At 40.1% G+C, this 24732-nt stretch overlaps 1 protein-coding gene across 1 annotated transcript in view; it reads left to right on the plus strand.

The window, feature by feature from the left end:
- Positions 1 to 346: 346 nt before the first annotated feature.
- Positions 347 to 24732, plus strand: part of LOC308121839 (roundabout homolog 2-like) — a gene marked incomplete at both ends in the record, with an annotated part of 78020 nt that continues 53634 nt past the window's right edge. The window contains 2 exons of the mRNA XM_080483365.1: positions 347 to 536; positions 13102 to 13428. Coding sequence (XP_080339491.1) covers positions 347 to 536; positions 13102 to 13428 — 517 coding nt within the window. The remainder of the gene's footprint in view (positions 537 to 13101; positions 13429 to 24732) is intronic.

Here is a 24732-nt window from a genome sequence, read left to right on the forward strand (position 1 = left end):
TTGTTCATTCATAGCCTATAAAGTTTGAAATCATATGGTTTCCTCAATAAGACATATTGGAGGAGGAAAAACTGAACCACGCACAAAAGTTAAGGACATTTGTGTTTGGAAGATTATTGGCAATAAATCTTGGAACAATAACAATGGACAGACTGTTTGCGTCGATTTTCACTGGTGCCACATTCGCGAGGATTTATGGGAAGACCAGCAATCAGGAGTATGTGGGTCTGGAAAATTTGCCAAATCTTCAAACAGCTTTTCTTTGTGGTTGGCTCAATGAATTCATTCATTGAACAAACGGGAGCGTGTGGAAGAACCACCCACATCAGCCTGGCTCCGCCACCTCATGGTGGTCACCAGCCCAGTCACACACTGGTGTGGGGTTGGATCCCACTCTTCAAGCAGCACGTGTCACAGCCAAGGTGGTTTTCGTGGTCACTTTGACACGAACAGCACGCCAAAGCTGATCCCACAAGTGTTCGATGGGTTTGAGGACAGGACTGCTGGCAGGCCGATCCTTCCTCCCCACTGTGGGGGTGAGAGTCAGACTCTTTGAGTCACATTTTAGTTAGAAACTGTCCCCCCCCCATTTAATCTACTCTTGATTATGTGTTTGAACTATGCACACAAGTCAACCTCGTAGTTTCCTGGAAAAAAAAGGCTTTTTCGTCAGTTTTTTAATGCATCAAAGGATACAATTGAGCCTTTTTTTACTACAATTTAGCATATTTTTAGAGCAAAAGTAAATAGCTCATAAATGCGCCTGAGAAAAGATTGCAGTCAAAATTTGAATGTCAGCGTACTTGTCCAAAGAAAACACTTTAGATATGCTCATTTGAATGTGGAAGCTGCATACACATTTGATAGCACCTTTTATTTAATCCTCCTAATATCCAAATGACTTCAGACAATAAATCACAACTTCCAGAGCGGATAGTCACGGAAGTATGTTTTAGGGTACAAACTGAACAGGTCTATGTAGAAACTAGAATTACTAAATAACCTCAAATGTTTACAAACATTAGAGAAAACCCCTGCATAGACAAGGGAAACATACAAACTCCACACAGAAACACTCCTGAACCCAGAATCAAACTAGTGTATTTCTTTCTGTGTGGTTAAAGTGCCATGTTCTTCTTTTCTTTCTTTTTTTTTTTTTTAAGTAATTGAAGCGTGAAATCCAGTTTGTACCGTATCACAAGAACATTTTTGCTGAGAATAAATTAAATGTTTGTTTGTTTTGTCCCAGTTGTATGTTAGAGGCAGAAACAAACTGACCGAATCAGCCTCGTGCTCTCTGTCCGACTGCATTTCTCCTTTTTAAACTGGAGAACCGGCGCTATTTTCGAAGCCTCTAACAAGATTAAGAGGTGAGTGCCATATAACTCTCTCACCCATGACTACCCGTTTGAAACACAGAAAGAAGCCATTTCTATGGAAATGCAATGTTTACACGCATGGGAGAAGTCTATTATCTGCCATTTCGAAAATGTTGCTTCACGAGGATTTTTATATTTTTTTTTTTACCTCATATTGCTCTCAGCATTTTCTTCCTTGTTTTTCTATTTTTTCCCTGTGCTCATCCGCAGGAAAAACAAATGGTGTAAATGTCCCTGCGCCTGATTAAACACGAACCTTTTTCTTTCTCCTCCATGTCTATATACCACTGGAGAGCTATCCCACTAGCGTCTCCCCCGAAGTACCTCTTTCAGAAGCTGAATGGGGCCTTTTTCACCTTGAAAGCATTTAAATGGAGTTGGTTGGATTGGGCCCTTTTCTCTCCACTCTCGCAAGGTGAGTCAGGAGTTCAATAGTGTTTTGTGGACCGTGAAGTTATCCAGAGGAAGCAGTGTGCCCACTGCAAGAGAATAAAGTGATCGTAATGCATTGACAACGCCACTCGTCTCCAAGAAAGAAAACTGTCTCTTGAGAGGAGATGTCTTGTGATGTTTAGCTTTGATTTTAAGAGTCCTTCAAAAGTGTCCCGAGAGGTATGGTACACTTTTGAGATTTAAAGTCCAGTTTTGACGCGGGAAAAGCACAGGAAGCAGGATACAAAGCTGCGACAATTATTCCCGTGGTATTTGTTTTGCATTGCAGACTTCGGAGCCAGCAGGGTATCTGGCTCCTCAAACTCAATGAGACATAGGGCAACAGTCCGGGGTGAGGGGGCAATACCCTCTGCCTTAAAGCAGATGGGGTGGCATACTGTGGCCTGTCGACATGGGTGGTAGAGGGCAGCTTTTTTGAGAGAGGATGTACATACATCCTCTACAAGCCTTGCACCATGTACCTGCTCCTCATATGTGTTAAGTCTCCAGAGTACAGCGTTGGCTTCAGGAAACACACTCATTTTTGGCCTGTCACATCTCCACAATACATCCATTTGAATGATGCAACACTTGAAAGGAGAGGGAGCTCAGGAAACCAATAACAATGCTTCAATTTGACACACATGGCGCCCCATTGAAATTTTGCACTTTTTCAATTTTGCTCTGCAAAAATGGTCTGAAAGTTACAGTCACCTTTTTCCTTCAGAAAAAAAAAGTATGTATATATATATATATAGAGAGAGAGAGACATACAGTAATAGGTGAGTAAATAATCTTTAAATAGTTAATGCAATTTATTTATGGTGTTAATAATTCAAACTGTAATTCAAAATGCAACTGTTGTCTAAAGGCAATAATTTACTATTACAGGAAATTGCCTCTGTCGCCTTAAGGCAACAGTGTACCATTCTGGGCTCACCGAAGCAGCATGACATTTTTAGAGTGCGCATTTATGTATATATAATGTGCAAAAACATCAAAGTTTTATTTTGATCTTTGCAATTTGATGCAGACAAACAAAAATCAAACATATTTCCCATGAATGCATGTGTATTTTTACTAATGATAGTGCATTAAAGGCACTGTTAGAATGAAACGCTAGATTTTGTCCCCCCAAAAAAAAAAATCCCAGTTTTTCAAGCTGATGACCAGTTATGGATGATGTGTAGCAACCATGAATGTAATACATATAACAAAAAGGTAGAAGTTAAGATTCAAAGGTCAGTAGAGTTTGCTTAAATTCAAGGCTGAACTTATGCAGCGAACGGGAGGCCCTCAGGAAAAGGGCAAGATCTTCAATCAATGGACACCAGGCTGAGAAGATGCACCGTGGCCCCACTTCACCAGCTCCACACTGACCTGTAGGCTATCAGAGTGGAGAGAAAGGGTACAGTAGATGGAAATACCTCAGATATGAGAGCACAGTGAAACTACAGTGCATACAACATGTCAGCTTTCATTAACACTGAGCAAATGATGGCAATGCATGCCAAAAAAAAGATGAATGGGAAACAGGACACATGAATTCAATGAATTGAAGCAATGCGGATCAAATGCCTGATTTGATTTGACGGCAAATTCTAGTAAAGTAATAAGAGTTCCGCATGGCCAGTTATGGGTTGTTCCACAGTCATTAAGAAAGTCAAAGGTAAACTGCAAATGCAATCTTAGATACCACATTTTACTATTTTAATTGATTGTATGTTTATGAGCAAGGCAGTTGTAGTGTTGTATACACAATCATTTGTTATTTAGTGACCTGTAACCATTCTTAACATGAAGTGACCAACCATAAGGATGTGGTGAGATGTATGAGTGTATCTTTTAAATTTGAGGTCTTTTAAGTATTAGAGCAACACACTGATTAAAATAGTGTAATTCTTCAGCTCCCATGAAGCTGGTTTATGTCGACTTCTGGGTGTTTCGATGTGTCAGTTCAGTTACTGCAGGTGATCCACCGTACAACTGCATATTTCTAGATTCACCAACAGGACTACATAGGCACAGTGTTGTTCATTGTATCAATGATAGCGGTGGAACTCAATTAAATAATTTTGAGCTTTATAATTAATTGCCTAATAATTGAATTGGAATGTTTGACACTGTACATGAAGCTGATTTTTCTTTTTTTTTTCAATTCAAACTGATTTTGTTTGAGGAATTAATCAAAGAGTAGACTTATATTATAGTCTTTTTTTTCACTTCTAGGTCAAACAATTGTTGTTCAAAGCCCCGTTTACACAACATTGCAAGTGAAAACGCATCGCATTTGTGTTTATGTTTCAAAAACGTTCCTTGTTTACATGGCAACGTTTTGAAAATGATGTCATGAGGGAAGTCCCAGAAGAACATGGATTGTGAGTCATGCTACTCTGGAGGCCGCCATTGTTGTCCATCTACTCGCGCATCTGAAGCAGAAATACTTATTACAGCAGTGCTGTGCATTTTCAAAAAGGTGTGGTTTCCCCCAATTACACGAAGGCAGTAGGAGCCTTTTCGAAAAGTTTCACCTTGGGAGCCATTTTCAAAAATGTGCATTGTCAGTGGCTTTGAGTGCCATTTTCCTGTAAATGGACACCCAAAACGCAACTCAAACTTTCCATTTTCATTTGAAAACGTTGTATAAATGGAGCCTAAATATAAGACTTGATATTAGCTCAGGCATGTTTAGCGTTGATGTGATTCTAAAGACATGAACTGCTTTGGTGACATGCAGATTCTTGCAAATGTAAATATTGTATACATCTTGGACCATTTCCAGACTTCCATAATTATTCTTTAATACTGACCAATTAGCAGGCTGGAATATGTTTCAGGCATTGCATGTGTTAGCCTGCCACTTATTTCAGCAGCTTTCCACAGGTATGCCGAGGAATGAAAAGCGCTTTCAGTCACTTGCGCCTTACTGATTATTGTTTCCTGGGCCGTCTGTTGGCCCAACATTATGTCTAACCAACATGGAAGAATATTGATTAGGTGTAGCAGTAATTAGACTATGTTTATACTATCTAAAAATATACCAGCATTAACTATAAATTTTCTTGGAGACAGTCTTAACCCATAAGAAAAGGTTTGCTCAATCTAATTATCTAACACTAATCACTTAATATGGGGTAAAGATCCATGTTTGAGCCATCTACCTACCCCAACCTCCTCATCACATGGCCCTTCTCCTTTGTCATAATCACAATAACCACCAGATGCTGTCCGACTCATATATTTGCTTCTTTTCTGAGGAAAGTTCCCCACGTAAGAGTAGCACCTCAAACAACCGTGTGGATCTTTATATCTTCCAAAGACTGCAACTGTGAAAAGTCACAGTAGCAGTGACTACCTCATGCTGTATTCATAAGTAATCTGAGATCATGCTTCCTTAATATCCATGAAAGCATGCCAACACCCGATCAGAATAACTCATGGAACTCAGCCAATGTGAACAAAGAGAGAAGATGAGCGAGGCAGAGACGAACCTCAAGCACAAAAAGCCAAGATGTAAGACACTATGGATCATACGTCGCAGTGTAAATGATCTCTATGTACAGCAGTGTGTATCTGTTGTCATTTCCTGAGATCCCAAAAACCTCAGTGATCTGCGTTCTGAAACGATGAGTTATAACCAGTAATCTGCCGTATTGATTCTCTTATAATTGTGCTATGGCTCTTTCAAATTGTTGGTTTCAATATGTTTGTGAAAAGTATGGCTTACGGCTGCCTTGTAATTGATGGCTGCCTTTGCTGGAGCTCGACACTGGGACTCTGCTTGAATATGCATTTCTCGTCAACTCCTCTCTTCTTACTCCTTGTTATTTCCTCCTGTTAATTTAATGTGTGTTTTATCCTTTATCTGCTTGATGAAAAGATTGTAATCACAGGAAAAATAGAAAAAATAAGGATAAATCTAGAATAAATAACGTGTATTGTCATCTTTATTTTTTTATTTCTGTATTCCTCAAGAAGAAAACAGCAGCTTCTTGTTTTTTTGTTTTTTTTTTAATTGCATTTTTACCTCATAAACTGAAGTTACAATAGAAATGTTCCAATCGCTGCTTCAAATCTGAAGGACTTGCCTGTGAACTGAGCACCCTGAGGTGTTAGACGGAGGTTTGTCACGTATGCGGGTTTGGACTTTGTGGTCAGGACACATGTCTACTCTGTCTACTCCGGGTAAGGCTGAGCCTGCCTGGTGTCGAACACGCTGTCACACACACCATCTGTTACACTACCGGCTTGGACAAACACAGCTATGAGTAGGTAATGGTGCGGACAAAACTTCTGACCTTGACACTGTCTCCTATGTGTGATCAACAGCGAGAGAGAGGTAGATTGATGAGGCTCGGTAGTCCTTTTGATTTTGTGGGGGTTTTTTTCCGTGTGCGTATGTGTGTGAGGAGAGGAAGGCAGCTGAATCCCATGTTGCCTGGAAACGTGTCTGTCTCAGTGTGTGATGGGAGATGGGGTCTTTCTCTGCCTCTCTTATCTTATTCAACTTCAAAGATAAACATCAAATCGCCTCACTCGATAAATGTATTTCTTTTCTGACCTTATGCTAGACATCAAATGCCATTACACAATTACCTATGCCAAGTGCCCTTTTCTCATATGGTTCTCCATTATAATGGTATTTTCAATCTCCCATGAGGGTACTCTCCCCAGATGTACTGTTTTCAGATGGAATTTTAATTTGTGTCATAAAACTCGGCTCTGTAATGTTTGGCATTTAATAAAAGCACTACAATCTTAGAAACATCTCCTTAATTTGCTAAATCAGAGTGGTGTTCTTCATATGGTTATTCATTTACTTTAATGAATAGAGCTTGTGGATAGTCCTCTGTGTGACTGTTCACAGTGTTCACAAGGCACAGAATATGTGACATTAAGTTCTCCGAGGCTCCGCGAGAAGAGGAATGACACTGATAGCGGCATTTTTTTTGTTATTGTCATGATAAATAGCGTCATTACTGTGTATATAAAGTCATTTGGTACAATTAGCGCTAACGGTGTTCTTGAAGATTCCTCTGCACGTCATTAAAGTTCACCTTGACAGATTTTGTGAGGTCATTAATTTCTTGAAAAGCCAATTTATTATCTCCTCTTTGCACTTCTGAGAGACAGGGCTCACGGTGGTTAAGGTCACATTCAGCATAAAATCCGAAAGTGCATTGTGGTTGTACTGTTAATATAATGTGCCCCCTTCTCTTGAATGCCACTGTTTCTGCGCCGGCTTTGATAAAGGTTTGCACTATGGAGGCAACGCATTACAGGAAAAAAAAAAAAAAAAGACTACACAACATTATAACGAGAGGTTATGGGAACAATTTGACAGGAAAATTCCATTTAAAGCAAAATTGTCTGATAAATGAGATCTATCCAATTTAAATGATTGTGTTCAATTCACACACCCCTTTTCATGCAGACTCAATTTAGTCATTGTCCACAATTATTAGTCGATCTACTGCTGTGAACACAGTGCCAAAAATGGTTTAAATTCACCCTGTGGATCAATAGCACCTGATACAGCCTATCTCTTTCTCATCTCACGGCGAGGCGCCGCATTTATAATGCTATCGACAATATTGACCAGTATTGACGACCAGGGCGGTAGAAGCACTTCAGCCTGTGGGCGGGAATGACGTGTCATTTCTTCACAGCTGTGCACCTTTTCTAATAGCTCTTTCAACCATGAACATGAAAACCTGGACAGCTCCGTTTTAAATGATTTAACTCGGCACATTGTTGGTGTTTTTGGTAGGTTGATGTCCATTGATCCACAGAATTCAAAGGGATTGAAGGTGGGAAGAGAGACAGTTAGAAGCCATACCACAGGAAGGGATGATGCCTCAAATATTGTATACACACCTTTAGTTAGATGTGTGCACGAATGTTTCAAACCAAAACTTTGTTTTAATGTTGAAAATCAACCAATGGCTCACAGTAATGATGCTGCACTTCTGTAAGATCAATGCACCATTAATTGGCCCTTTGTAAATTGATTGGGATATACAGTTGATTGTAACAGTTACTTCCGACAGAGAAAGCTGATTGGATTAGAGACATTATATAAGTGTCAGTATTCAATATAACCGAAGCACTTCACTCCACCTCACTGCTGTTTCAAATGTTATTAATGACACCAATAGCAGGTAAATCTGGCTTAGTAGCATGATAATAATGACATGGTGGTGTTTGTTTTTTTCTTCTCTCTGGTCTGGTTGCACATGGAAGAGAACTGTCCAATGAAATGTTTATGATTTAAAAGAGCAGAAACTATAATCCTAGAGAAGTACAGTAACAAGGTAATGATGTATAGAGTATTGTTTAGTGGTGTCACTTTTTACCGGTGTTTTTTTTTTTTTTCTCCCCTCGAATGCCATTATACTATCTTTCCAATGCTGTGTCTCTCAAATTTACCTTCTCTGTCTTATACATAAAAAACAGATCAGGTATATATTGGTGCGACAATGTACACTCGTAAATTAAATCATATGCTTTGTATTTAGTCAGTTCACAGATGTTCGGCAGGGTGTAAATCGTGTGCATAGAGAATAAATTTCACCGGAACATGTTTGAAAATGTATGTACTTCCATACATAGGTGCTGTGTTTGTAGCAATATTAAATGAAAACTATTTTTTTTAGGTCAGCTATCTGATTTAACTAAATTCTGATTAGTTTACACATTCCAGTGAAATAATGCTCTATTGTTGAGCTAGTGTTTATGCCATTTGCACTTTTTTTTTTTTTTATTGTATGAGACTGGCACTATTTGTGCCTTTCTTTAAAAGAAAGATGATATGGTATATACATTTTATTCCACATGAAATAGAAATGTTGATTGAAATTATGGGATTGTAGAAACAATGACAAAAACCTTAAGTGGAATTTTGGGTTGGGTTGTGATCTTGTTGGATTCAGGTTCAAATCCTGGATGTGTCAGCCAGGGCATCTAGCAAATGAAGAAATACATTATATTTGTTTTCATGTTTTTGCTGTCAGCCAATACACTGTACAGCATGTGTGTGAGGTAGTGCTGATGGACTGAAAATCAGCACGTTGTGAGCACCCATGCATATTCTCAGGTTGCTTCATTAAAATTAAAATACAATGGCAATGAGATGTTTTCCAAGAAAGGAAGCAAAAATTGTAGGAGCAGCTTCATTTTCAAATATATCCCCGTCAAGGCTCAGTGACCGAAGCAGCTTCCTTCATTGAAACGAAAAAAAAGAGGGACTAGAATATAAACGCTCAGAATGAGAGGAGAGGAGAGGAGAGGAGAGGAGAGGAGAGGAGAGGAGAGGATGGAAGGGAAGGAAAGGGGCTGGGCTGTGCTGCATCCACTCACCTCTGACTGACTGACTGACTGTATCCCGTCTCCACCTTTTCATCCCACAACTTGTCCCGCGTAAAGATGGGCGCGTTTTGGTCGCGATCGGACCCGCTGAAAGAAACCTAAAAGTGTGGGAAGAATGCGGTCGGGCGGAGGAGCCGTGAGTAACTGGAGTGTCTTTGGGCGGCGGTGATGTTTGCAATTGGTGACTGCAGAAATTGCCAACGTGTCGGCGAGTCGACGGACCACAGCGTGTTACTGGTGCGCTCCTGGAGAGGAGCAACGGACATGTGAATGAGAGCGATCCGGCTCCAGCGGCTCAAACAAACTGCTTTGGCTGTTGTTTTACTTCACTGACTTCAAATCCTCACAAAGTCCGATTGATTAATTGATTGTGGGGTTGTTTTGTTTTTGTTTGTTGTTTTTGTTTGCTTTTTTTTTTCGCTGGAGGAGGAATTCATGCGCCGATAGCTTTTTACGCGGCCAATATGCCAGAATGGGTCCTCTACAGTATTTATTTCTCTGTGGACTTCTGTACACCCAGACTCGTGGTAAGTTCACGCACACTGCAATCACCTGACATATTGTCTTACACGTGATTTAGGATGTAGAGAAAGTAACTGAGGTCCGACTTGAAGCGTTCACGACCCCACACCATCTCATCACCCACAAACAGCCGTGCGCCACTTATACTAAATTGTATTGTGCCTCCTGCATGTCTATTTCGGATCTTAATGTGCCATGGTTAGTTAATCAGACATTGTTATCCAGACCAACTGTATAATTGATTAACCAAAGTTGCTCATTTATTCATTAGAGGGCTTAATTGAACACACTTCAACGTGTGTTTATTTACAGGTATTGTTGAAATTAGTAAAAAAATTGTATCTAAGCGTTTTCTTTTTAAACTATATAAAAGTAATAACCTTAAAAAATGCTTTGCTTATGTTCCTCCAGAAGTGGTGCCAATTTATACCATTTCAGACCCTGTTCATAGTTTGCTTTAATCCTCTTTATCTTGGGCCACATACAGTGCAGCCTAATGCTTGGGATTGCTGATGGAGCTTACTGTGTGACCCATGAGTGAAACGTAGCATGTGCCATTGAAGAGAAGGAAAAAAAATGAAAAAGAAATGCTACAGCTGCACCTGAGATTTTGCACAGGAAACTGTTGTTCCCATGATGAAGCTGTTGTGTACTATCTGACTCACTGGAGTGAAGGTAGTGTAGGTGTAAGCACACAAAGTGGGTGTGGATTTGCTCAAAACTGAGTTATTCAGGTGATGTAGTATTTGTAGAATGAGTCTGATTTTCATTTACTTCATTACTGTTCTGTTGTTGTTGGCATAATGTTCAGGCGGTTGTGATTGAACTCTTAAGGTCATTTCGAAGGCTGCTGTTTGTGTTTGACTGCGGCTGACAGACAGCAGTTAATAATGTTTGGCTTGCCTCATGTTTTTCTGTTGATTTGAATTGAATCACCACATTGCATACCCTGTTGTCATATTTATATATAGAAATCTTCATAAATTAATAGGATCCAAATGTTGCATTGCTTTGTGCCAGCCTCTGCAGATATGTGTAACAAACTAACTGCTTGGTCTAACCAATTCCATTGTCAATTATGCGAAACATCTGCGAGGAGGGAAGGCACACATAATCCCTAATTGCTCTTATCTGTCTGGCTGCCTGTGGCAACAATGTAGGTAAACTGTGATCCATTTGAGAGCATGTTGATGAGAGTTTGTAGTGTGAGCTCAGTGTCATTTCTGACACACAGACGGTTATATCTACTGTTTTTAGATTTTCTGTGGTCAGAGTGACTTTGTGCCAAAAACTCATACTTGATTTTCAAATGAAAGAAACTACCTGAATGACAAGTGCCTATTGCTTGACAGTCAAATGATTTTTCATTTATAAGCCCAAATTGAGTTCCTCTGAGCTCCACTGGAGGAGAGTTGTCACCTTAAATTGACTTTTATCAGAGTGGTCCCTGCTTATAAGCCCTGGGATGGCCAGTTTCCCTCTGCAAGGCTTGTGTTTCTACTTCAGCACCATGGATAGTTCCCCAAAAGGAGAGGCATGTGTGTGGAGAAAGGAGGTGGAATACTTTATACGTGTCATATAAGCCAAAGTTAAATGTATCTGAATATATCGGGAAGCTTTGCTTTAAATCTTTTGCCAAATAATAATTGACTTTATAACCCCGGCAGTTAAATATACACATTTAATTTAAGGAGTTGCATAAAAAATTCAAATCTTTCCACCGTTCCCACTCATTTACATTCAGGGTCATGGTGCATGCGGAGCATGCATTAAGCAGAAAGCAGGCAAGCCCCCTGGATGAGATGCCAGTCCATCACAGGGCCAGCAGACTGACAGGACCCCACAGGACCTTTTTGCTGTTAGATGACAGTACCAACCGCTGAGCCAGTGTGCCAAGCACGACATGAACCATCTAATTTAAATTCTGTTGTCTGTCAGCACAAGCCTCAAACTGTATATTTGCTACAGTGGAGGCCCGGGTAATGGGACAACCAATTAGAAGAAGTCAGTGTTCCACCAACTGTGTGTTTGTTTATACGTCTTGATCGATGCTCACAGGTTATTACTCAGGAGACATATAGAGTTTTAAAAGCATTTTTAAAAAACAATGTCTCACCATGGTGAGGTGTGTTGGTGCTAGCTAATGGAATGCTTTTTGTCAACAAACCTCTTAACATTATAGGCTATCACATCAATCCTACTCGCGTCTGTGAATTCATTTTGGATGTTGTTTAGCGGGCAATCACCATGGTTGTCTTTCCAATTTGTATGATTTGTCACCGTCAGAGTTAGAAAAGACAGGAGGCCATGTAACATTTTTATTTATCTATATCTTAAATAATTATTTGCCTCATGAGCGTCCAAAAAAAAAAAGTCTGTTTCAAACATTCAAACACCGCTCGCCTGGTTTGTTTGCACGCGCGCAACACAAAAGCAAGACCTTTTTACCACAGATATTATAATGTGATCATACACCGTGAAACAGATGAGAGTTGTGACGCTGTCACGTCGGTAAACAAACACAGTGCCATTACATTTGGGTCATTCCTCTGTGACATTTAAAGGTGGAGTTTATGAAATGGCATTGAAATGAGCGAAGGTGATCACGTGGACACAATAAATTCGGGGGAAAAAAAGGGTTGTGCGTACGCAAATTATTCTGATCACGATGGCCAGGATTAGGCATCCTAAGTTGTGACATTTGTTGAAGATTGACTGTCAAACAGTGAGGTTTAAATCTAAATATTTATTCATGGTGATATAGCAGTGTCGCCTTGAAGAAAGGAAAGAGAACTTTGCATATCCTTTGTTATTACAGTGCAGATCCAGTGTAGCAGTCAATGCTATACACCCACTGAAACAACATATTTGATGATGTCAGTGTTTGATGGAACGTGTTAATGAAAAAGCTAATGAGATGTAATGACTCCTCAGCTCCTGTCTGCAAAAGTAAATATGGAGGCTCGGGTGTAGTAACACGGTATATAGTGCAGCCAGTAAGCGCTGATGCTAATCAACATCGCTTCCAAGGACTGTGATGAAATTATACTCCGTTTTTATTCAACCAATCACATTTACAAGTCTGTGTGGATCCACAGTTTACTGTTTTTTAAAAAGCAGTGAAGATGAGGAGGTTCACAGCTTTTCTGCCTGTCATGTTGTTTAATCACTGGGAGTATGCTAATTAAACATTCCCTCATGTATTTCTTTCAGTGAAGAAGCCAGCTTGGCTTTTCTATTTTAGAATTCGGATTTGCTTCTTGGGTTTAACATGATTTAGTCTTCAGACGGTATTTAGAGATTCCCAATCATTGTCAATAAATAGTTAACTTCCACTATTCTAAACATGCTGCTGTTACATGTATGTGTGTAAATAGATTTTACACGTGTTTCCTTTTAGGGTCTCGCCTTCGCCAGGAAGACTTCCCTCCCCGCATTGTGGAGCACCCTTCTGACCTCATTGTGTCTAAAGGGGAGCCGGCCACCCTCAACTGTAAGGCAGAGGGCCGTCCGACCCCCACAGTGGAATGGTACAAAGACGGGGAGCGTGTGGAGACCGACCGTGACAACCTCCGCTCCCACCGGATGCTGCTGCCCAGTGGCTCCCTCTTCTTCCTACGCATCGTCCACGGACGGCGGAGCAAGCCGGATGATGGCAGCTACGTGTGTGTGGCCCGAAACTATATGGGAGAGGCCGTAAGCCGGAACGCATCTCTAGAAGTGGCATGTAAGTCCCGACTTTTCATCGTTTCCCCCGGGGCGCTAAGGTATCGCCGTGGTCAAAGCAATCTCAGTGTTGCATGACAGAAAAATGGGAGAATTGTCCCGCAGTGTCTATTGAGGTTGGTAACCTTTTGTGGAATATGTGAAAATGAGTTAATGTTGCAACTGAAAAAGGTAGAGTTTGTGTTAAATGAAGCGCAACATTTTGGGGCTGTTGTGCTACAGAAGCCATATAGACAATGTCATCTGTCATAATATGTGCAACGTCACCTTTCCACTGAACCCACAAGTGTGCATATACTTAACAGTGTGCACAGTCTGCGTGTGCATATGTGTGCGAATATGTTTTCAGACTGCTAGTGAGACCTGTTTGGATGACCTGTTTGAGTAATATATGGGCAAAGCTGTGAATGGCTCCGGGGTGGGAGAGAAAAGGAGGCAGGATTTTAACCTAGCTAACTCCCTTTCACTGTTTGGATTTGGAAAGCTGCAGCCAGCTCCCAGCCAGTTCTCTCCCTGTGTGGGAGAGAGGCGCTCTGGGCTATTCACATTTCCATTATGTGCTAAACTGAGCTGATTTCTTGCCATGAACAAGATCCACACACACGCTCGGACGCACACGCACACACACACACAGATATACATGCGTGCACACACAAACACCCACACTGTCTCTCTCTCCTGCTCTGTTTGTGCTATTCTAGCAGATAGGGAATTCCAGGCATGCAGTGGATTACAATTCAGTTTCAGATTTACAAAATTTGTTTCAATTGGAGCTTTTCTGTTTTCTTGCTTTAATCTAAAACAGGTGAGTGCAACCAATGTTGGAAGTAATGACTCCTCTGTAGTGTGGAGGCTGGAGAGGGGAAGCCCCCAATAAGAATGATAGTCTTCAGGGTGCTGCTATGACTTCAGCTGATCTGTCATCCACTCTGGATCTGTATTTGGCTTAATGGGATGGTGGGGTATAGGATGAAAACAAGTAAGATGGAGATAAGAACCGCAAACCTAATAGGGACTCAGTCCCAGACATTATCAGAGATCTCTGTGCTTTTTTGTGCACCACTTTATCTCTTTGTCTTGTTGTTGTTTCCACATTAGACACCTGCATTACAGTTGTCCACTTTTAGTGGCAATTCCTTCCCGCTGTTTCAATTTACAAGCCTAGAATTACTAATGTCCAAGGATATAGTGGGCATGTGAGACGCCATGCAGCCTAACCTTCAGAGGGTAGAGCTTCAGCTTTCACATATAAAACAAGAGACATTACATCGCTTGATATTGTACCTGATTACTATCTTGCAGCTAAAGCTGCTGCACCAATATCTCTGTGTCACTCTAATGAGAATTTACGCTGCGCTTTACATCCCATTTTCACTGCACATTTTAAGCATTTGTAAAGTTGCGTTTGAAGATAGTGAATAATTCTTGCAAAGAGACCAGAGGCCCAAAACTGTCGTTATAGTGTCGGGAGACAAATGTTATGGCTGCTTTGCTGATTCCCTTGACTGAATAGAGGGCGACTTTATGAACACAATGACTGTGTCAGAGTGATTTTGTGGGGATTTTCTGGTTCTTCTTAAATACAATAAAGCTCATTTGTATTTTGTGGCTCAAACAGGCGTTCTGAATTCATTCTCTGACTTAATTGTCACATTCTTTGTCAGTGTAGGAGCTGCAATTACTATTACCAAATGGTTTTCCTCCGCTATTGTTGGAAGGCTATATCCATGCCTTATGCACTACCAACACATATGGAAGGAAAAAATAAGGATGCATTGTTGTAAATGTGGAGGAACAAATACTCAGTGGCTAAATCTGAATATCAGGGAGTAAATATGGAATTTGCTTTTATCTGCGCCGCAGAGCAGCTTTAATGTTCCTTGAAATGTTGTCTTGAGAGTCATGGATGATATATTGCAGGATATAGGATAACTCCTGAATCCTTTCTCAAATAGAAAACCTTTGCTTTGTATTTCAACATAGCAATGGGACTAGATTCTGAAGAATCTGTGTTTGTGTACACCTTTTGTGTATCCTTCATGGCCATAAATGCCACTGTTTTAATGCAAATCTACTCTCTGAATTCTTGAAAACTATGATATCTGTCTACCAACCGGTACAATCTTTCTCTCAAAGCCAAATATCTTGTTCACAACTGCACCCTCAAATGCAAGTATTCCAGTGTTGATAGTTTGTTTTGTTCTTTGTTGTGTAGTTATGAGCAGACAGTGTCAAAAGGTTGATTTTTTTTTCTGGAACGTCTCTTACATAAAAGACGGCATGACCAAGGCGGCCTCTCGTCTTCTTTGTGTAATTCAGAATATCATGGCTACAGGGATGCATAATCACATGACTCCTCCAGGAGCTGCAGGTTCCTGCCAGTATTGCTGCAGCCAAAAGTTGTCATGCAATGCTCCGGGTGGGAGCAAGTGGGTAGATGAAAGTGCTGTGGGGATGATCTGACGAGCTCAGAAAAATGCTCTGTATCTTTAGGAGTCCACACACATACTCAGATTTTCTAATGGGCTGCAGCATTGTATCCCGACCAGTGGCTCAGAAAATGTGGCTAACTAGCGGGGTGCTACCCCCGCGGGTACATTTGTGCTGTACAAGCTCAATTTTGGTGGTTCTTCATGCATTTTCTGAGCGTCAGTCTGAGTGAAATCTGAAAAGGCATCATTCATCCCATGTGATGCGAAACACTTCAGCAGTTTAAGATGGCAGCAAAGCTTAAAATATGTAAATTATGCAGATATGCCTGACAAATCTACAGCTGGCAGCCTGGCAGAAACAAATAATACACCTCACAACATTTGTACATCTTCTGAATGAGCTGCTCCTCACTACTTATCTTTCAGAGCACGAATCACACTGGAACTCATAAGATAGAATCAATAGGGAGTAACCTTGCAAAATCTTGTATGATATCGTCTGATAGCAGAATAAATATAAAGATAAACAGGATCAATTCAAGTAAAATAAATGTATGCCGTATCCTCTCTTTTTGGCTTATTTACCCAATAATTATTACTTTTCCACCAAAAGCTTTCACCTTTTTGAGTTCCTTCTTGAGCCTCCCCAGCTTGCCTCAGGCTTTCTTCAGCGCAACTGTGATGTCCATCGGGATACTATTAACATATTTTTATTCCATCTGCATAGTTGTTTCATCTCTTTTTAAATTTTTCAGTAGACTGTAGACATATTTTCACAGTAGTGGATTTGCAGCCCTTGTGTTTTACATTTAATACATAGCTTGATTCAGTTCAAAATGAATCCACGAACAGGAGATACATGTTGTAAAGCCTGTTCTTCTTTCGCTGTTTATGAAAATGCAAAAAAACAACAAGACACTGGCGTGAATCAAATTTGATCCCGAAGCCAGCGAGGAATATTTACTGTATCAGTGAGTGGACCAAGTATTTTCCCCCTTTTGTTGAAATTGTATTTCCTGAATAATGTGCATATTTGACACAAATGATAACATCAGCCATTTCACCAAGAAATGAGGCCATGTCTGGTTATTATTAGATGGATCTTGTAGTTTTGGCCTCATAAACAAGATTCGGAGTGTTGGTTTTTGTTTTCGTTGCTTTTTTTCGGTAGGTTTGCAACATGTCACTTGATTCTTACATCCAAGTAAGGGGATTTTAATAATCAAGAGTCGCCTGCTGTCAGTGCGCACAAACACTCACGCCCAACTACTGAGGCAGCGCTCCACATCTTCAGTCTGTCAAGTCAGGCACTGCAGCTGAACGCTACTTCTGAGCAACATCAACAAACAACTGTGCAACCTCCAGGCCACCAGTGGACTGGCACTAATCATCAGAGTGAGTGGCTGTTGATGGAATTAGAACAGCTTCCTCAAACTATTAAGAAGGGACAGAAAGACATAAACAGTGATGTGTTGAAGGGAGGTGTGTGGGCGGGGGGACGGCGGATGCAAAGGGTGTTCATTAGAACAGAACTCAAGAACAAGATGAGTGCCCCTTTCGTCGACTGCGCTAAGAGAATTAGAAGTATAGTCACTCAGCCAGACAATCATCAATTAAATCTTCCCCGTTGCAGACAAGCAGCAAACTAAGCAGCCACAATGCTATATAAATCCAGCATCTGAAATGGATTTGTTAGTGCACTATGCTAATTATTTTCAAAGAAAGCGTAAACACAATGGACATTTATGTGAAGTTTTAGTTGAAAGAATAGAATGAATGCTTGTAATAAATTATTTGAAGTAGAGCTGTGGACGCTAACGCCAATATCTACAAAAAATAAATGCTTGTAATTTATAACACTTAAAAAAAAAAAAAACACAAATCTCAATGTCAAGCTGCTGTTCCTTGGCATGCGTAATGAAAGGTGTTGGTAGGAAATACAAATATTAAACATGACCCAATACTTCAGCTATGTCCATGGATGTATCAAGTTGGACATAGAACATGACACCACCTCCAGTCATTAGCTTGCTTACAAATATACCAAAATGTGAATATGTTTATGCCATGATAATATATTTTACTCATTACTGACCACTTAAGACATTTCCCATCCATGCGGTAGGTTTTGACATATTTCCCTGTTTCAATATCAACTTTGATTTTAAATCAACAAACTGAGGCCCTGTTTAGACAACGATTCAAGTGAAAACGCGTAGTTTTTGCCTCTAAGTTTCACAAATGTTTCGCGTTTACACAGCAACATTTTGAAAAGGATGTCCATTTACACGGAAACGGCAGAGACGCTGTTGTTAGCGTGTCAGGTTGTTTTTGTAATGAAACCATACAGACACTTGTGCAGAGAACAGTAGGCTACAAACAATAGCAATGTCGAATTGTGTATAGACGCCAATGTTGGATTGCTATTACGATGACTGTCAACTATAAAACTACCTCGTCCTAGGAGAAAATGGAGTGGGAGTCATGACATTGTTCTCATTGTCCATCAACTCGAGTATGTGCAGAAGAGCGATTTACTACAGCCGTGGTGCACATGGTCAGTAGCAGCGTTTTGAAAAAAGTTGCGCTTTCGTCCATCTACACGTTACAGAATCGGAGCATTTCCGAAAAGTTCCACCTCAAATGTGAATTTGGAGTAAGCAAGAGATCATCAAAGTCATTGTAGGTCATCCTCTGGGGAACATCAGTATCCATCATTGCAATTAGTGTGATCACAGAGTGACACTGCCAACTAGTCATGCTACCAGCATGGCTAGAAACCTGGCAAGATTCCAGGTTTTTTCAAAGAAAAATGCATTTCATTTTGTTGACAACCAGGCTTTAGCCAAACACACTTTTTAATTTCAACATCATCTTGATCTATGGGAAGGTTAACTAGTAAGATTAGTCGTTAACTGCACGTGAATGACAGGTCTGAATCCTGAATATCTTAGCATTCCTATTTAAAAGAATAAAAAAGAGTACATAGAGATAAACATTGTGAGAATCAACAAATAACTAATTACTTTGATTAGCAAACACTGATGCTGATAACAGAAGTTAAACTGGATATTTTCCCCATTAGACCGGCGGCCTGTATGGCCAAATTCACAACATGCATTCTATAATTGGCAATATGAGATTATTTCTCCAGGAACTAATTTTCATATATCTCACCAGTCAAAGAAAACAGTGTAATTACAACCCTTGTATAAGCCTGCGTCTGTCCAAATACTCACAGATCTATCTGTAATTTGCAAGATAGCAACTAGCGATAATACCTAGGAAGCAGTAAATGCAAATTTTATGCGAGAAACAGGTTTGCAGGATCCAAAATGCAAAAATCCATTTGAATTGAATCAAATGGAAATGACAGTAAAATACCCAAATCAACAGTGGGAGACTCATTACTGCCCATCCAAATCTTGGAATGGTCAATGTTTCTGCATTTTTGTGAACATTTTTCACTCATGAAACGAGATAAGAATGTCATATTTCCATCTGTCATGTGTTTTGAGCTCAGTTTTCTGTTCTGCAGTAAAAAGTTAAAAGCATGGCTAATTATCTTACTTGAAATATCCGCTAACTTTAAAATTCCGCCTTCTGTTTTCAGTAATGTTTGTCTCACGAAGTAAGAATTGTGAAGCGATGGCCTAATTTCAACTTGTGCTTGTGGCGTGTCTTCTTTATCCTCCGTCCCTGCTCCCCTGTCTCTGTGTCCCCTTCAATATCTGGCACTCCTTTGAGCCCTTCAGCACTGTAGACTGTGCAGTAAACAACATAGCCTAGTTGGCGCGAGTTAAGAGTCAAAGCCGCGTTTTCTCCAGGCACGAAATAATCTTCTCTCACAAAGTACATCACATGGAAGGAATCATTTATCCCTCCGCCTCCATATTTGTGCGCCGCGACTGGCACACACCACGCGGGGAGGCTGATTGGAAGGTATCTGTGTTTGTTCAAGCATCCAGGAGATCTAGGCACCGGTTCTGGGTGAGGGTTTTGTTGTGATACCAGAGATGAGGTTGTGGTCAGCCATCACTATTACTGAGCACCTAATTAGTGCTTGTGGTGGGAATCTGAAAATGTAGAACATCACTTAAGGTTCTGTAGACTTTCCGCTGGGAGGCGTCCTCTTGTGTTTTAGGAAGTGGGCAAGTTTCCATTCATCGTGAATTTCACTCAATTAACAGCATCCGAAGGCAGTACCTGCCAGCCCCGTGTGTTCCCAGGCAGACTGTTGGTGTTTTGTATGAGCAGATAGGCTGGCCACATTGCACAGTTGGTTGCCAGTCCAGCAGCTCTCATGTGTACCTTTCCCCTGTTTACCTTCCTCTGCCTTGCTCTAGTTAATCCAGTCCCAGGTACTGAGTTTCTGGGTTTTTCTCTCCCATTGGACATAATCTCTCTTGGCTGTTCGTTTTTCTTTTATCAAAAAAGCCAGGTCTTTATTGCAAAGGTCTGGCAACGTGTCCAGGGTGACCCCGGCCCCTTCTCCTGTGTTGGATTGGATAGGCACCCCGAATCTCGATAAAGCAAGTATAGAATGGATGCTTTCACTGAAAAGAACCGGCATTTGCACTGAAATCCCATCTTTGTACAAGTCTTTGTTAGCTGATCTATTCAAATATACAAAGAAAAACCCAAGACCTCAACTATGTCTTTTAATTGAAGCATTACATGTAGCCATCTGATTATAAGCGGTTATCTTTATGGCTGGACGACACTAATGTGAGTGAAACTGATGGTATACCTGCAATTCTTCAAAACCCTTAAGGGATGATTACACTGAAAGAAAGCATTGCTTCCCTCGTACATTTGTGATCCTAAACACATGGATATGTTTTTTATTTATCTTTTTTCCAGTGGCGGCATCTTCCTGTTGCTAGGCAGCCTGTAAGCAGCCCCTCAGTTACTTGTGTGCCAGTCTGCTCAACGGCTACATTAGGGCCATCTAACAGCAATGCTGTAATGGAAAGAGCAGCATAAACATTCACCCAGATGTCCAATAAGTGAGATGTTTGTTGTTAACGTTATTGTAGTTTTTAGTTATTAAATCAGATATTGTGGCTCTGGGTGCTGAGTATTATCAGCCTTATTTTCTTCTTCTTCATTTCTGTTTTTCACAGTTCATTTGGGAAAGCCAGCCGCTGAACTCTTGTGACTGGACAGCGCTGAAAGTCTCCACAGCATTTATCTGTAAAAAGATACATTTTTTCCATGTCAGCCGACTGACAGGCCTCGTTTGGAGGTGCATAAAAGAGGGCAGATATACTCAAAATCGGCTTTATACCTTTGGAATTAGTACAGCAATGTGATGTCTACGACTTAACACCTTATTTAATGTAACAGCAGTCTTTCATAGAGGTTATTGTAGAACAGCTACTTGATGACTATAAGTTGTATACATTATATTGGAAGTATTTACATTTTTTTTTTACTTACATATATATAACTATGATCTTTTTATAAAGTCCTATCACTTTATTTTTTTTTTTAATGTATTTATTGCATGTGGTTTGGTCTGTTTTCGGAGCCAGATGATGCATTTTCCTCCGCTTTGACATAGTCTCGTTTCATAACAAATGTGAAGGTGGCCAGACCAGGCAGGCAGAACTAATTTATGGATATTTTTTGGCTGAAGACGGTAAGATAAGGGGCTAGCATCTGGTGCTAACTGGACCATGCTCACTCCTTGGAGGTCTGTGCAATACGAGGTAGGGTAAGTTAGCTAAGGGCTAGCATCTGGTGTTAATTGGACCATGCAAACACCTTTAAGAGCTCTGGTGCACTTTCTTACAGTTGGTTGGAAGAAACATATGCCTGGCATGAAGAGGAATACTACCTCGATTCACTGTGTTGAAGAATGTTGTTTTTTTTGTTTAAGACACATTTCTGTGTATGCAAATATTGAAGAGAGGATACAGCATCTTATCTAGTGTTCTTTAAAAAAAAATAAAAAATAAAAAATACATTCTCAAAAGTGAATAAGTGAATTTGCCATGCTTTGTATTCCCCTGGTATGGTGTTTCAAATGCTTTTCAGCTTTTTGCTAATATCATTTCCTTGACTGTGAGGATCTAAAATAAAACAAAATGGGTACTAGTGTATTGAGCTTCTTTGGGTTTAACATAAGTTTGAATATTCACATCCACAATTATTGTACAGGAGCTTTCAGATGACTCACATATTTTATTTTCAAGTAATACAATGAATTATGTTCACCTCTTCAGAGGATGTTTTACTTTTGTCATGGAATTCAACTTGCAAGAGAGCTAATTAAATTAAGAAAATGTAACAATTCTGACTAACCTGTGCAATTTATTTCAAACGTAGTCTTGATTTAATTAGACTGAACTCGCAGAAGACCACGCCGAGTAAATGTATTTCTTCTGAAGTTGAAGGAAGCGCTACAAGAGTATCATATAGGAGTGGAAGAAATAAATGCTTTTGAAGATACCAGGTTTTACCAGGTATGGGCTTTTAGTTGATTGTTGACTTTATCTTCATAGTTGAAAGTTTTGCTATGAAGCCATTAGTTTCCTGTCAGCAGGCCGTATTAATCCTGGCAGAACGCTTTGGCTTGACTCCTCCTGCACAATAATTCGTCATTAACGTGTCACCTGACATCAACAACTTTGTTGTTTTGACTAGAGATGCAAACGACTGGAATTAGTTAGCAGTTTTGTTAATCTTGATTGAATGTTGCTCAAAAAGATGTTTTGCAGGGAGTAGTTTCAGGGGTAAATCGAGGAAATTTGATTAACACACATGTTTGATACAAAGTACAAATCCATAATTGTGATCTCACTGTCAAAGCAGAGAGATATGTTAAACATTTACAATGAATCTAGATTAGATTTTAAAATCTCATCCATACATGCTAAATTAAATGATGAATTCACCAGAATAATTCCAACTCAGATCATTCCTCATTGCACAGTGAATATTTCCTGGTTAAAAAAATGAGTTACTCACAGACTGACTTCTTAAAAATCATTAAATGTTAAAATGAGCCACAGAGCAAGTCTTTTGAACAGCTCTTTGAAAGGCTCTAGATCCAGCTCCCTTCAAAGAGTCAAATATACCTTCAAGACTTTACAGCAGTTTACTAAAGGTATCCTGCTGTCCACTTAATTCAAAGGATTCAAATTTAACACAAATTCTGTGCATTTGTTTGTGGATTTTGAGTGTTGAATACAAGTTGGAATATTGTGCAATTAATCTTATTTATGAGGCGGTATGGCTCGGTTGGTCGAGTGGTCATCTCCCAATGGGAAGGTTGCAGGTGCACTCTTTGAGTGTCTGAAAAGCACTATATAAAACCCATGCATGATTATTAATCACAAATAATACCAGTCAGACTTGTGATTAATTAGATAGGACAAATAAGAAATCTTACATTTTTTATTTGTTGATGAAATTTCACTCAACAAAATCAAAACTGTTCTGAAAAGGAATCTATGTTGAGAACGTTACTGACAAAACTGTGGTCAAGGTCGTATTAGGATGGGCTGTTCATGCGCCTGTCACAGCCTGTGACTGCGGATCACTGCTATGAATAAACCAAATGTTCTATCTACCTGAGGTGTCCTGCCCACGGAAAATCCTCCAGCTAAAGTCTGTGGACGGATGTTGCTGCCAGCTACAAACTTCTCATCCAGCGAGCAGAAAATACACATTTATAGTTAAGGTAACCAATTTTCTAGAAAATGAAGTCTCTAAATCAAATGCATCAAATCCCCTTTGTCAGGAACATTCATGCACATCTGTACTTACAATAGAATTATTTGATTGTACTATTTTCTGTGCACATGTTTGATTCTGGTAAATAACAAGCCTCCAGAATCTATTTTAAATAGGACATATTATAAAATGGTTAATCACACGCCACTTTTCAAGGTAGTGTATATTGTGATGCTGTACACACTACGCTATTGGCTATAATTTAATGCAAGCATGTTCCAACATTTGAATTTGAAATATGGTTAGACATCCCCTTTTTAGATGAGTTGGCGCCGGCTTAAGCTACTCCATTAGCAGACCTTGAATGGGGCCTTCACACTGTTACAGATATAGCTGTTACTTATTGCTGCTGTCATCTGTGAAAGCTGCAGGTCTGTGGGCAAAGCCTTCTGTTTTCCGAAAGCTGCACAACGCTACGTTGTACACCAGTTATATCAATTCAAGTATCAATATTAGGACATACAGAAAGGGTTACACTCTAAATAAAGTGAAATTAGCTTAGCGAAATAGTAAATGGGTCCCTGGTGCTCACATGTTTGCTCTTCTACACAGAACTGTGTGCCTATGTGTGGGCATCAGTGTCTTTACTCATGTGTGATTGTGTGTGCAGCTGAGTGTGACAAAGCCAAGGCGTGTGTCTCTCAGCAAAATGATAATGGTTTATAATTGTTGCTGTGCAGTGATTGATGTTCAAGCCCTGCGTGAAGTGGGTAACAGGGCATTTTTACACATATTTATGAAGAAACTCACAAGTCGTCGTATTCTTGAACTGTAGGCATTGGAGTTGTGTTTAAATTGTACTTTCTTTCCTTTTTTTTAACAGTGTAAAATCACTAATTTCACTCTGCTTGCCATCAGAGGTCTCCAGACAGGCTGGGGTGATGGGAATGGGGAACATCACCGACCAGCCTGTGGGGCTCTGCACTAGGTTTATTATTCATGCAGCCTCCCCGACATTCAACCCAATCTAGGCCAAAGTGCCTTTATAGCTGCTAAGTGTGACATCGGAGACATCCCTCCGCCCATTCATTCACCTCCATCGCGTCTGTTGACCCAGCAATCATTAAAAAAAATAAATAAATAAATAAAAAATCCATCCACCCCCTCTCCTGATTCACAAAAAGTGCCGA

Source organism: Lipophrys pholis (assembly GCF_963383615.2).
Source record: "Lipophrys pholis genome assembly, chromosome: 16".
Lineage (NCBI taxonomy): Eukaryota > Metazoa > Chordata > Actinopteri > Blenniiformes > Blenniidae > Lipophrys > Lipophrys pholis.